The 14,902-nt window shown below is 38.5% G+C and overlaps 1 protein-coding gene across 4 annotated transcripts in view; it reads left to right on the top strand.

Moving 5' to 3' along the window:
- The window catches only part of PPP2R5E (protein phosphatase 2 regulatory subunit B'epsilon), a 165,833-nt gene that overhangs the window by 74,527 nt on the left and 76,404 nt on the right, over window positions 1–14,902 (top strand). For all 4 annotated transcript variants that reach the window (XM_054240013.2, XM_009006144.5, XM_054240014.2 and 1 more), the window contains exon 3: window positions 11,913–12,109. In XM_054240013.2, coding sequence (XP_054095988.1) covers window positions 11,913–12,109 — 197 coding nt within the window. The remainder of the gene's footprint in view (window positions 1–11,912; window positions 12,110–14,902) is intronic.

Below are 14,902 nucleotides of genomic sequence, written 5' to 3'. Positions count from 1 at the left end.
CTCTAAGCTGGCATTGCAACATGGGATCATTGGATTGACTCTTGGTGGTTTTTTTTTTTTTTTAAGTTTCATGATGTTTTTGATAAACTGTAAATTATGAATTAACAGATAGTGGGCGGCTGTTAAAATAGCTGCAGGTTCATTTTATTTTGAAATAATTGGCATTGATGTTAATCCTCAAAACAAATGGCAAGTAGATAGGCCATTTTATCCCCTGTGGAAGTAATCTCTTGGGGAAGGACCCTCAGTTAACTGAAATGCTTAAAAACAATGTGTCCTTTTATTGCCTTTTTTTTTTAATTGGGCAGGAAGAGGGAGTCAGTTGAATGTTACATGATTGCTGAAAAGCTTTAATTGCATTGACTTATTTCCTTACCTTATAAAGCATGGCATAAATAAAAATAATATTTTTTCTTGAAGATTTTTGTTTCTCATAATTCTGAACCTGACTGAAAATTGGGCTTCAATGATGTGACTCTCAGGCACATCCTGGAAATTTGTTCCATAATTCCTTTTTATCAAATTATGATTTTATGATTTGCTCCTTGTCTTAAAAACCAACTGCAGAAGAGAAGACAAGTTACGGTTATTTGAGAGTTCTAAATAAATTTGTTTAATTCAAGTTTGATATCACTAGAATAAAATTTTAACAAAAAATTAATGTTTTAAAAAAAATTTTTTTTGAGACAAGGTCTTACTGTGTCACCTCGGCTGGAGCACAATGGTGCAATCATGGCACACTGTAGCCTCTGCCTCCTGGGCTCAAGTCCTCCCACCTCAGCCTCCTAAGTAGCCGAGACTACAGGAGCATGCCACCATGCCTGGCTAATTTTTTGTTTGTTTGTTGTTGTTGTTGTTTATTAGTAGAGATGGGGTTTTACCATGTTGCTCAACCTGGTCTTGAACTCCTGGACTGAAGCAGTCCTCCTGCCTCAGCCTTCCAAAGTGCTGGGGTTACAGGTGTGAGCCACTATGCCTGGTCAGAAATTTAATGTTCTTAGAAACACTTCAGAATAAATTTTTAAAAATTGTTTAAAAATAATTTTGAAGATGTGCCAAAAATAACAAATATAAGTATTTCTGCACAGAAGATAATTTTAATAAGTTATGAAATAGGAAATTGATTCCATACAGTATTTACAGATACTTGATAAATATTTGTCAAATGAATGATGACTGTTTTGTGAAAAGCACTTTCCACCCTAGAAATAAGTTTTTGTTTAATCTTTACTCAACCTTGTGAAGTACATTCTCCTCCCCTCCCCTCCCCTCCTCTCCCTTCCCTTCCCCTCCCCTCCCCTCCCCTCCCCTCCTCTCCTCGCTCCTGTCCTCTCTTCCCCTTTCAAGACAGAGTCTCACTGTCACCCAGGTGGAGTGCAGTGACACAATTTTGGCTCAGTGCACCCCCACCTCTCAGGTTCAAGCAATTCCCCTGCCTTATCCTCCCAAGTGGATGGAACTACAGTTGCACGCTATCATGCCAGGCTAATTTTTATATTTTTAGTAAAGATGGGGTTTTGCCACATTGACCAGGCTGGTCTTGAACTCCTGATCTCAGATCATCTGCCCCTCTTGGCCACCCAAAGTGCTGGGATTAAAGGTGTGAGCCACCTGGGATTACAGGTGAGAGCCTGGTGAGGCTGAAGTATATTTTCTTAATTTTACATCTAAGGAAACTAATACTCAGAGAAGTAAGTGCCTGTCCATTGTCTGTAAACAGTAAAAGTGTGATTCTAATTCAGAGCCAGATTCCAGGCCAAAGTCCTCACCATGTCTCACAAGACCCAAGGTGATCTTCTGCAGCCACTGTCCTTTCTTCTTCTGTCCTCTTCTTCCCCCACTTTGCAGCTCTAGTCACATTCACTTCTTTGCTGATCATCAGATTCACCAGCATGTGCCTTCTTCCTGCCAGAGTACCTTGCACTTGCCATCTCTTTCCTTGGGACACTCTCCCCCAGATAGCCTAGGTTGACTACTGCACTTCCTTCAAGTATTTGCTCAAATGTCACCTTCCAAATGAACACTCTGTTTAACATCATACCCTTCAGCTGGGCACGGTGGCTCACACCTGTAATCCCAGCACTTTGGGTGGCCAAGGTGCGCAGATCATCTGAGGTCAGGAGTTCTAGACCAGCCTGACCAACATGGAGAAACCCTGTCTCTGCTGAAAATACAAAATGATCCGGGTGTGTTGTCACATGCCTGTAATCCCAGCTACTCGGGAGGCTGAGGCAGGAGAATCACTTGAACCTGGGAGGTGGAGGTTGCAATGAACCGAGATCGCACCATTGCACTCCAGCCTGGGAGACAGAGCCAAACTCCATCTCAAGAAAACCCCCAAAAACCGAACAAACAAAACATTTTATCCTTCAGCCTCAGCATGCCTAGTCCCCCTTGCCCTGTACATTGTGATTTCCCATAGCATATATCATATACATATTTGTTATTTTTAGTTGCTATTATTTTTCTCTTCCTGCTAGAATGTAAAGCGCAGGATTTTTGTCTCCTCTTCATTATGGTATCCTAGTAGTCCCTGGCTGTTGGTGGGTGTTCAATGAATATTTGGCGAATAAGTGAATGACAGAGTGAGTGAATGAATAGAGGTGCCCATGCCGTTTGCACTAGACCTTCCCATTTTTCTTTTATAAATGAGAAATGACAAAATTTTCAGGTTATTTTGCTATGGAGGGCATTTCCAAATTACACTACTTACGTTGTATAATCTTCATTTTGAATTTTTTCCCTAGTTTTTCTTATCCTTGAATATAAATCATTGTTTATTTTAAAAAGTCAATTAGATTTTTAAATACGTTGTTAAAAAAATAAGGCATTACCTTACCGAATATTAATAGGGGAACATAGTTCAGGGAACTAAGGAACTGTGCATTTTTTAGATAGGTTTTTTCGATAAGCCGGCTCTTTTCACTCCTTATATTCATAAATATTGGGTTCTTAAAAACCATCTTAGTTTTAAAATTTGCATTTCATGACTTGATATTAATATACTAGGAAATAGTTTATTTTATTAAATATTCTATATCAAGCTTTTTCCTTTATTCTTTAGTCTAATTTTATTTCTAGAGGAATAAAGTTCTAATTTAAAAATGAAAACATGGGGAACTAAGATGCAGTATGTAGAATTTACTTAACATTAAGCACCTACTATATTCTAAAACTCTTGCTGCAAACAGTTTATTAAAAGGTGCAAGGCAGGTGTAGTGCTGCTGGTTAAAAAAAAGTTGCAGTATAATGTAGCAAGTTCTCGAATGGAGGTATGTGCAAAGTTTCATGGGAATTTTATGTTTAGGATTTTTAAGGACTAACACGGCTGCTGTTTCTTTACAATTGCAGAACGTCTGATTTCTCAGCTTTTAGGATGATCTAAATACAATTGAAATCAGTACTGTCATTACAGCTAGAATTCTGTTGTCCATGCTGCTAGAAAAATGTTGGAACAAAGAAGTAATGTGGCTCAGAGATAGCCAGATACAGGCCTGTGGAAAAGTTGTTGCCAGTACTGTGAAAAGTAATGCCAGTACTGTGAAAAAGAGAAAGGAAGGTCAAGGGAGAAAAACACAGCTTTGTGTATGTGTGCACATGCGTGTGTGTGTGTGTGTGAGGGGGGAATTGCCAACCCTCCTTTTTATTTTTATCTTTTTGAGATAGGGTCTCACTCGGTTGTCTAGAGTGGTGGAGTACAGTAGCACACTCATGACTCACTGCAGAGTGGGCTCAAGTCATCCTTCTACCTTATCCTCCCAAGTACCTGGGATTACAGGCACAAGCCACCAGGCCCAGCTATTTCTAAAAAAAATTTGTAGAGATGGGACCTCGCTGTGTTGCCTAGGCTAGTCTCAAGTACCTGACTTTAAATGATCCTCCCACCTTGGACTCCCAAAGTGCTGGGATTTTGGGTGGGAGCCAACATGCCCAGTACCAGCCTTCCTTTTTTTTTTTTTTGAGACGGAGTCTCGCTCTGTTGCCAGGATGGAGTGCAGTGGCGCATTCCCGGCTCACTGCAACCTCTGACTTCCTGGTTCAAGTGATTCTCCTGCCTCAGCCCCTAAGTAGCTGGGATTACAGGCAGGTACCACCACGCCCAGCTAATTTTTGTATTTTTAGTAGAGACGGGGTTTCACCATGTTGGCCAGGATAGTCTCGATCTCCTGACCTCGTCATCCATCTGCCTCAGCCTCCAAAAGTGCTGGGATTACAGGTGTGAGCCATTGTGCCTGGCCCACCAACCCTCCTTTTTAAAGGAAGGATTGTCTTTTATTCTGTGATTATTGTTTCTCTTCTTTTGTTATTATAAAGGTGCTTTATTTTCATGAAATTATAGTGAAAATAAATGGTGGCTATTTTTTAATGCCTTTACCTGAAAAAAATTGACAACCTGCTTTTTTTTTTTGTAGTTTTACTGATACATAAAATTCTTGAAAGAGGGATCCATTGGCATGCATGCTATAGAATACTGTATAATTATTGCATTAACTATAAGTCTTTTTTAGTTTAGCCTATCAAGCTTCAGGAATGCCTCATATTCAAAACGCTCCAGTTCTTACACTGCTCTGAAAATAAGACCTTAGGAAATGAATTAATAATAAAGACATTGACTTTGTCAGAACCTTTGGTGGCATCTGTCCTGTGGTGAGTTTGGTGGCAGGAAAATAATTATACCTCTAATTAGGGGTATCTGATCAGTTTAAAAATATTTTTTCATGTGTTGACAAGTTTCAGTAACTACCTTGGCATTAGAAGATAAAGCATGAGGGATAACAAATGCAGTGTTGGAAACAAGTCATTTATCACTGTATACGTGTGTGTATGTGTGCATATGAGTATATTTCCTGTTTCTTCTGATTAGTTCATAGTGTCAAAATAACATGAAAGCCCTGAATCATGTAATTTTGCTGCTTGAAGCCATACTAGTCTGCACTAGTGGTAATGACCTTTGGTTTTTATTTATAAACTGGAGAGCATATTGTTAACTTTTGGGAAAGGGAAACTAGAGAGCTTCATGAGACAATAATAATAACTACGTGTTGATTGTCTAATTTGGGAAGAATCATTAATATTATTATCTAAAACTTAAACCTTAAACTTACATGCCTATACTTGTTCAACAGCTTAAGGCTGATTTTATACTGTTTTAAGTTTTAAAATGTGAATATTTGTATTTACTAGAAAGTTGACCAAAAATTTTTTTGTTTACTTTTAGTTTGCAACTTTTCTTAAATAATCTTAACAATGGAAATATATCTACAACTCTAATGGGGTTAGTTGCTGTTATTTAGCACGATCACCATCATTATTATCGTGGCTATTGGTATGTCCCTTCCTTCCCAGCAGTAAGACTGTTGGGGCAATAAGACAGACTCCTGGCGTTTGGATACTAGCTGCAGCCCTTCCTAGTGTGTGATATTGGACAAATGGCAACCTTTCTGTGTGTCAGTTTCCTCTTTTGAAAAACTGGGATATTAATAGTGGTCACACCTAAGGTATTCTGAGGATTAAAAGGGATAATGTGTGCTTTAGAGTAGTAAGTGTTCATGATCATTATTGTCTCTGTTCTTTTTACCTGGAAATTTCAGTCTCTACCCACACCTTGGTCTCATTTTTTTAACATCATTCTATCTGTGCTAGTAATTCTATGACTCATGTTTTGAACCTTTAAAAAACGTATATGCTAATAGTCAGCAAAGAGTTTTTCAAGCCTCCTAATAGATTGGCAAGATTTCTAAAATGAGCCAACTCCACTTTCACTTCTTATAGCCAAGGCCAAGAAAGAACGCTTTCACCGTTGTAAATGTTTCCAGGGACCTTCTTTAGCGTGGAAATGAAAAGTTTTCACTGCTAGCTTTAAATAATGGAGGGAAAGAATTTCAAAGGAAGAGGGGATGAAAGAAGGATTTTAAAGTGCTTACTTTCAAAACAGTAGTTTTAACCATAGGCACACATTGAAATCACTGGAGTCACTTTTATAAACTACAAATGCTTAGCAGTGAAATATCCCATCACTGCCACCACCACCATCACCGTCATCATCAGCAACAAACATCTTTGACCTCGTTTCTTTGAATGCAGTAATAAAGTAATTGGAATGTTCAGTTATTTAATGCTTATTTTAGTTAACAGATTGGTTCTAGGTTAGTTTCTTCTTTGCTTATGTGCTTTGAAATATCCTGTGTAATCAACATGTTATATTTGGCTTCAGTTCATAGGATATGAAGTCTAAGTTTATTATTTGATTCATTATAAAGGCTTATAGTTGTCTCCTTGTTTTGAGGAAATATTATTGGTTGTGTCTGTGATTGATTGGTGTCAAAAGCAATTCCTAATGAAAGCTTAGTTCTACTAATCAAATAGAATTCTTTTTAGGTTTCCTGAAATATGAGCTACAAAAAGGTAGAGGTAAAATTGATGGCAATGATTTGGACGGACCACACGGGCAGGCAGTTAGGCATTTCACCACATGTGCTAGTTTATCTAGCTTCAGTTTATCATGGCTCAATCTACTTAATACTTAATGTTTTGTTACTAAGCATCTCCTCTGTAAATATAGACTCATATGTCTTGTACAAGTAAAATTCTCAGTAATTTTGTTGAAGTTTATGGAGCGTTGCCTATGAAGAACACAGCATACGTAGATGAGGATTTGTACACCTTAAGAGAAAGTTCTTTGTTTTTTTTTTCAAGATGGTGTTTCACTGTGTTGGCCAGGATGGTCTCGATCTCCTGACCTTGTGATCCATCCACCTTGGCTTCCCAAAGTGCTGGGATTATAGGCATGAGCCACTGAGCCCGGCCTTTTTTTTTTTAACCTTAAGAAAAAGTTCTAAGGGATCAGAGGCCACACTTACTATTCTCATTGTGTGCTTGTCCTGTTATTTTTTTTGAAAGTTGGAGAGATAGAAGCAAAAGGGCTACGTAAGTAATACCTTAGGACATTTTCAGGTAAACAGAATTGTTAGTTTAGAATGATTTTGTTTTAGATCTTTTGAATGGAAATATAAATATAATTTATAGTTATTCATTGAATGATATTACAAATATCGTTCATTAGGAGCTCAAGTAATGTTACAGTTTAGCTTCCAATGCAAACATATGAGCATTTTATAGAAATACTTATTCACTGTAGTTCCACATACATTTCAGTAGTTTATGTATAAATAAGTGACCAGTACACATTTTCTTTATTAATTTATTTTTTTAAGCCAGTTTACCTTATTTTTATAATATGATGGGTAATAAACATGATGATGTGGGCCTCCTCTATTTACTTGGCTGGCATATTTGCAAATGTGAATTTAACGTTCTGATTTTTAACAACTTTTGTTGATTGGAGTCCCAGAGTACCAAACCCAAGAGACTGGGCACATATTTTATTTCTTCTTCCTTTGTTACTTTTTGCTTTGCAAAGTGCTGAATGAGCCAGGCCTGAAGAAAATGTGGGGTAATATTGGATCCATGATTCTGTGCCCCAAACATTAGATAGGGTGGAATGATGGAAGCGGACTAGTAGGGAAGAATAAGCTGCTTCTGCAAATAACACCCCTTTGAAATCATGATTAGGGTGAGGGGTGTGTCCCCCAGCAAAAGCTATATAAAGACATATGGGAAAAATGAGTAATGCTAAAAAGTAAAGAGAAGTACAGTACAGTGAGAGATACAGTTTAGCTGGTCATTGCATTCTTTTCTTGGTGGAGAAACATTTTCTGGAAACGAACTTAATTTTAAGCATTCTTCCAGAGGCCAGAAGCGGTGGCTCAACGCCTGTAATCCCAGCACTTTGGGAGGCCGAGGCAGGTGGATCATGAGGTCAAGAGATCGAGACCATCCTGGTCAACATGGTGAAACTCCGTCTCTACTAAAAATACCAAAAAAAAAAGAAAGAAATTCTTCCAGAGCAGTGGAATCTGACCTTATGGGATCTTATCAAGCTGTGATAATGGGATCAATTATTATTCTCTCTTTTGAACACATACTGACATTGAATGGAGCAGTCATTGTGCCAGTGACCTTCATGGTATTACATAACCACTTATTGATTGCTCCTTATTTATGGCTGTGCTTCTGTGGGATCCCTTTCCTGGGAGCAGGGATGGCCTCTGCTGGCTAGAGGTTTTCACTGGAAGATAGATGACAGAAGCATCCACAGCCTGGTCTGCTTTGGGATTCTAAGATGACCTTTAATTTTCCTAATTCACATTTATGTCTTAATGACTATAATTTGTTTTTCTCTTCAATCTTGTCTTCTGAAGTTTTTAGATTTCCAGGTGACTTGGATTTTGGAGGTGGGTAGTAGCTTTGAGTTATTAAAATCTAGTGTTACTGTATGTGTGGTCAGAATTCATTGCCTGTATGGTATCTTGTTCTTTATGAGATTCTCTTTATGGCTTAGTAAGCGATCCTTTTAATAAATGTTTCTTTAAAAGGAATATTTGAATCTACTTCAGGGACTGGTTACATAGGCACTAAACTTTTCTTATGTAGTGTAAACCTTCTGGACTACCCAGAGATTGTTCCTTCTCTGATCTCTGGCCTGTCCTGCCTTCTCACATGCTACCTTTTCACATCCCCCTGGGACTAGGTCAATGAGGGATGAGGTTGGGAGCAGTATTAGCTATGTGGGACAGTCTGAGGGCCAGACATTACAGGAAGAACCTCTTGTTTTGACTGGTCATCCTTCAACATGTATAATATTTTTCCAAAATTATTACCATAAAGGAATTGTCTCTTGAAGAACCCCCTTTTGGTCTGTCTTGACTGTGTAAGTTTTTTAATTTAATGAAGGTAGATCATTTTAGAAGAATTTAGTCTATGATAAAGGACAGATCACAGCTTTTGCTTTATGTGTTAATCTTTAGAGCATGGGCTAGAGGAGAGATAGGGAAGGGGTTTAGCATGATACTTTATGAATGGAGGGTCATTTGTTCGTTTTGTCTGCTTTCTTCCTCTTTTTCTGTCTTTCCACACACCCTGTATTTTGGACGCTGTGTTTCAATGTTGCATTGCACAGTGGTGAAGAATCCAGGCTCTGGAGCCAGTCTACTTTTGTTTGAATCCTGTCTCCACTGTTTATTAACTGAGATTAACTGAATCTCTCTGTGTTTTGGTTTACTCATTTATTAAATTGGAAATAGTACCTACTGCACAAGGTTGTTGAAGGTATTAAAGGAGATATAATATGTATAAGTGCTTAGAATAGTGTCCAATAAATGTACCCAATATAGTCAATAAATGCAAGCTATTATCCTTATTCCATTGGACAGGTGGATAGCCTGTTTCATATTTGTCTATGATGTTATATCAGTTTGCACAAATAAAGGATAAATTTCAACTGTCTAACGTTAAGAAATAGGACTGTTAACTGCTTGAATTTTTTGAACTGCTAAGTATATGAATCTCTTGAGTACTATTGCAGTCACCACAAATGCCAATTGTTGTTGTCACTGCTTAAATGATGATGTACTTTCGGAGGAAAGGCTACAATTCGTCGATGCTTTTAGACTTCATATGTACTGTGTAAAAGGGTTCTCCATAGAGATAGCTTGATTTTTAGACTTTATTAAAGTCACTATATCAAAAATTGAATTAATTAAAATTTCCCCTGAAGATTTTTGACCTGTAACTAACGTTACATTAATAAGCCTTTTGTTGGCTAGGGTGGTGGCTCATGCCTATAATCCCAGCACTTTGGGAGGCTGAGGTGGGAGGATCACCTGAGGTCAGGCGTTTGAGACCAGTCTGGCCAACATGGCAAAACCCTGTCTGTACTAAAAATACAAAAATTAGCTGGGTGTCCTGGTGGGTGCCTGTAATCCCAGCTACTGAGAAGGCTGAGGCAGGAGAATTGCTTGAACCTGGGAGGCAGAGGTTGCAATGAGCACCTACTGCACTGCAGCCTGAGTGACAGAGGGAGACTCCATCTCAAATAAAGCGAAACAAAACAAAGAAAAAAAGGTTTTTCTTACTCCCTTTGCAGCATCAGTATTCCCATTCAGCTGCCAGGTCTGGGGTCTGATTTCAATCTCAGATTTTAGTAATTAACCATGGTGGTCCTGTACATGAATTAGCCATTGCTGAAGAATATAGTCATGCTCATAAGCAGCCTTATTTCATTTTTATTTATTTATTTTAAATTACCCAAAGCAGGTAGCACTTAAAGAGAGAGCTTGGTCTGACTGAATTTAGTTCTTATAGGCTATAGCTAAATATTTTAAAATCAGTTAAATCTAGGGGCATAGGATAAGACCTGTATCATAACTGTAAGATTCATTGTGCTTTTGGGGACCTATAGGAGTGATGGGGGAAGGGAAACTCACTGGTTAATAATTTCTAAATTCACTACTTGTTTTTGCTGAGAGTAGCAATGATGCTATATACCTTCAATAGTATGGAATGCTTTTGTTCTCTAATGTCTGGTAGAGAAAGCCTATGTATTTAGGTATCTTATCCACTCTCATCTAGATTTACTTAACTGGCAATGTTTTGCGGGAATTGCCTGTGAGGTCCTGGGTAGCCATGTTGGCATTTGGGTTGTAGGGTGTAAGGTAGGGGGTTGTAGAGAAGCGTCTGGTGGATCCCGTGAAAATGAGGCTGGCCCTCACTTCCTGCTGCTGGTGGCTGTAAGACAGGTGCTGTATGCTGTAGCTCTCCTCCCCAGGGAGCAGGCAGCCCAAGCCAGGAGGACACTGTAAAGCATTTACCAGAAGGTTGGCAACTGAGGATGATTGCAAGTGACTGACTACACACTGTTAAGGTCCTTCTTGGTTAGTACAAAAGGAACATGGGAGTGTGGTTAGAGACCTGGGCACTTTGCCCAGCTCTGTAACCCATTCATTGTGGGGCCTCAGTGATGGTCTCTATTTTGTGTGTGCATGAAAAATGAAGAAGAATAATGCCACCTGCTTATTTCTAAAGGTGTTCTGAGGATTAATGACTTAATCACCTTACATGAAGGCAGAGAGCCTACCCTGTTAATAATTTTCATTGCTTTTCCAGGGAAGCTCCAGTTTGGAGGATTAAAATATTGGAAAGAAGATAGGAGTGGGATAGGCTGTCTACAGCTTAGTTGGTATATTTGAAGTCCAACTGTAGATCAGGCTCCTTTCTAGCTGGGGAATTTCAACTAACCTAAAATTTCTACATATTTTTTAGAAACAACACCAAGCCAAATGTCTGACCTGCTGTTTGTGGGAAAAGAGCAGATGTCCATTCTGGGAACACATTCATATAAGATGTTAGTGGTTTTCTCTCACAGTGCAAGAAGACGGGTAAAAAGAGAATGTAGATTTATGTGGCATTTACTCTTGTTTTCCTATTACTGGTGTGCTCTTTTTGAGAGAGTTGGTATTGCTTCATTTTGTAGATTTTTCAGGTTTCTTCCACAAAGAAACTTCATACAGATCAAGCCAAAACAAAACAAAAAAATGTAAACACACAACAATAGCTTTAAATACCAAGGATGTCAGCATGGAATCAAAATGAATCAACTGACATTTCTGCTTTGAAAATTTTTAGTAAAACTAATTTAACCCAACAGTGAAAGCTTTCTTATAAGGGAAAGTTTGACCTTTTTCATTGTTTTTAGATTTAAAGGTATTGACATTGGGGTGTTTTTGGTTAAAATTTGCTTCAACCTTCTAAAGTCTTTTGGGATTTTGGTCAATCCTTGGTTGTGAAATAGCAAATATGGTCAATTTGGTTGGTACAATATAGTTTTCAAAGACAAGGTCTCTGAAGCAATAGATACGGTATCCCCTCCCACCCATGTGTAACTGCTAAAAAGAACACTGTTGTCATGTGAATTCTTATTTTTTTTGAGCTTGCTTTTGAAGTAACTTTCACAGAGAATTCCTGTTACCTGGAAATTGATGACAGACTTATACCATTTCCTTTTTTTTTCTTAGACGTTCCATCCTCAGAGCAGCCTGAACTGTTCCTAAAGAAACTTCAGCAGTGCTGTGTCATTTTTGACTTCATGGACACGCTATCTGATCTTAAAATGAAAGAATACAAGCGCTCCACTCTTAATGAACTGGTGGACTACATTACAATAAGCAGAGGCTGTTTGACAGAGCAGACTTACCCTGAAGTAGTTAGAATGGTGAGTTTCTTTTTTTCTCCGCGGACACTTTTAAGCATCTTCCATAGTGACTCACAGGTGTATATATTGCAAGAGTGAGGTCATTGGAGGTCAACTCCTCAAATGAGAGCAAACATTTGGAGAGCTAAGCAAAAGTAGTCGGCACAGTGCTAGAATGATATCCTGAGAACGAAATCCAGAACTTTCAACTGTAACAGTGCTAAAGCAATCAATGACTTCAAAATATGAAGCCAAGATTGCCAGGGTATTATTGGATTTCTGGCTTTGGCAAAAGAAAAGACACAGGAAAATAACAAAAGTCTTAGATCCATGTTTGAAAAATATTCAAGCCTGTTGGATGTCTTTTATTTTTAATCTTACTCATTGTGGTGTATTAGAAACGGCTTTATGTTTAATAAAATTGTGATTTGTAGAATCTAGTTAACGCTTCTCTTGGGCTTTATAACTCACCCTTCTCTTTATAATCTCCTTGAAATCAGGGTTGATGGCTTTCATGATTTTTCAATAGTGTCCAAGATTTTGTGTGGCCATTAGGAGTTATGAGAAAAAGCATTATTAACATACTGAGTAATTATGTTCTTATTGTGTCAACAATTATTTTAGTTTTTCAAAAGCTGAGCCAAAATGTGATTTTCTGTTAGATTTCTGTGGGAGAGTTGCCTTCCTTGGCATCCCAGAAGATTTTGGAGCTAGAGAGTGCATGCTATTTGGGGATGGGCTTTCAGGGTGAGGAGGCTGGTCTACTGACTAGTGAAATAGCCACAGTGTTCCCTATGGGCCTTGCATCATTGAGAAGCCTGTTGCAGGATCTGGCACACTCTCTGTGTGCTGCTGAACATCTACCTAGCTTTTGTATTTAGCTCTTTATCATTTGTATTCAACCAGTGCAGAAAAGAGACTTTTGTGATGGAGTAGATCTGTTTAAAAATGATAGTTCAGATTTGCAAAGGGACTTCCATTGTCTCAGCATGAGAAACTGTGACTAATCTATGAAGACCATTTGAAAACGATGCCAAATACATTCCTCAGATCTATATCTGAATGTATATTGGATTTGTTCTTAATTTACAGGAATGTAGCGCTAGAATGTTTTGTGGGTTAAAGATGACCATGTAGCTCTTGAGCAGTGCTTCTCAACCAGGTGTGATTTTGCCTTACAGGGGACATTTGTCAATGTCTAGAGACATTTTGGTAAGTCACAACTAGATGTGGGAGGAGAGTACTACCAGCATCTAGTGGGAGAGGCCAGAGATACTGCTAAACATTTTACAGTGTACCGGATGGACCCCCACAATAAAGAATTATCTGGCCCCAATGTCACAAGGGCTACTGTTGAGAAACCCTGCTCTTGAGTTTGCATGCTATCTAAACCTTTTAATGTGATGCAGAGGATCTTCTCTAGTCTACCTGCCTTCTGCAGAGCACAGTCCCTGGTTTTAGCTTACCTGTATCATCAGCCAAGAGTGATATCTATTGTTTATAACTTTCTTCTGTATCTTTCCAGATAGTTCATGAATATATAAGTATATACAAACATATATGTATAAATATTTTTTTGTAAGCACACAAATGGTGGCACACTATATACTTACTGTACCTTGCTGTTTTCACTTAGCGATATGTATTTCAGTACATATAAAGTTGCCTTATTCTTTTTATAGCTGCATAATATTTATTGTGTAGATGTACCATATTTAAGCAGTACTCTATGAATATCCTTATACACACATCAGTTTGCCTTTGTATGAGAACATCTGTGTATTTATTTTTGAAGATTTAATTTTTTAAGAGCAGCTTTAGGTTCGCAGCAAAATTGAGAGAAAAGTACAGAGATTTCTCAAATGTTCCTTTCCCTACATAAGCACAGCCTCCCCCATTATCAACACCTCCCCCAACTCCCACCAGAGTGGCATGTTTGTTAAAATTGATGATCCTACACTGACACATCATTATTTCCCCAGAGTTCATTCTTGGTGTTGGACATTCTATGAATTTAGATAAATGTGTGTAATGACAGGTATCTACCATTGTAGTATCATACATAGTGTTTTCACTGCCCTGAAAAATCCTGTGTGCTCCATTTCTCTATCACCCATTATCTTCAATTCCCTGGCAACCACTAATCTTTTTACTGTTTCCATAAATTTGCTTTTTCCAGACTGTCATGTAGTTGGGATCATACAGCATGTACTCTTTTCAGATGGGCTTCTTTTACTTAGCGATATGCACTTAAGTTTCCTTCGTGTCTTTTCAAGGCTTCATAGTGCATTTCTTTTAGTGTTGAATAATACTTTATTGGTTGGCTGTACCATCGTTTATCCATTCACCTACTAAAGGACACTTTAGTTGCTTCCCAGTTTTGGCAATTACGAATAAAGCTGATATAAATATCCTTGTACAAGTTTTTCTTTTTTTTTTTTTTTTAGAGACAGAGTCTCACTCTGTCACCAGGCACCAGGCTGGAGTGCAGTGGCGCGACCTCGGCTCACTGCCACCTCTGCCTCCCGGGTTCAAGCAATTCTCCTGCCTCAGCCTCCCAAGTAGCTGGGACTACAGCCGTACGCCACCATGCCCAGCTAAGTTTTTTGTATTTTTAGTAGAGACAGGGTTTCACCATGTTGACCAGGATGGTCTCCATCTCTTGACCTCATGATCTGCCTGCCTCGGCCTCCCAAAGTGCTGGGATTATAGGTGTGAGCCACTGTGCCCGGCCTTTTTTTTTTTTTTTTTTTTAAATGAACATAAGATTTCAACTCCTTTGGGTAAATACCAAGGAATGGGATTGCTGTATAT

This window comes from Callithrix jacchus, chromosome 8 (assembly GCF_049354715.1).
Source record: "Callithrix jacchus isolate 240 chromosome 8, calJac240_pri, whole genome shotgun sequence".
In the NCBI taxonomy this organism is placed as follows: domain Eukaryota; kingdom Metazoa; phylum Chordata; class Mammalia; order Primates; family Cebidae; genus Callithrix; species Callithrix jacchus.
The sequence above is the reverse complement of the archived record's forward strand: the minus strand, read 5'-3'. Positions and strand labels throughout refer to the sequence as shown.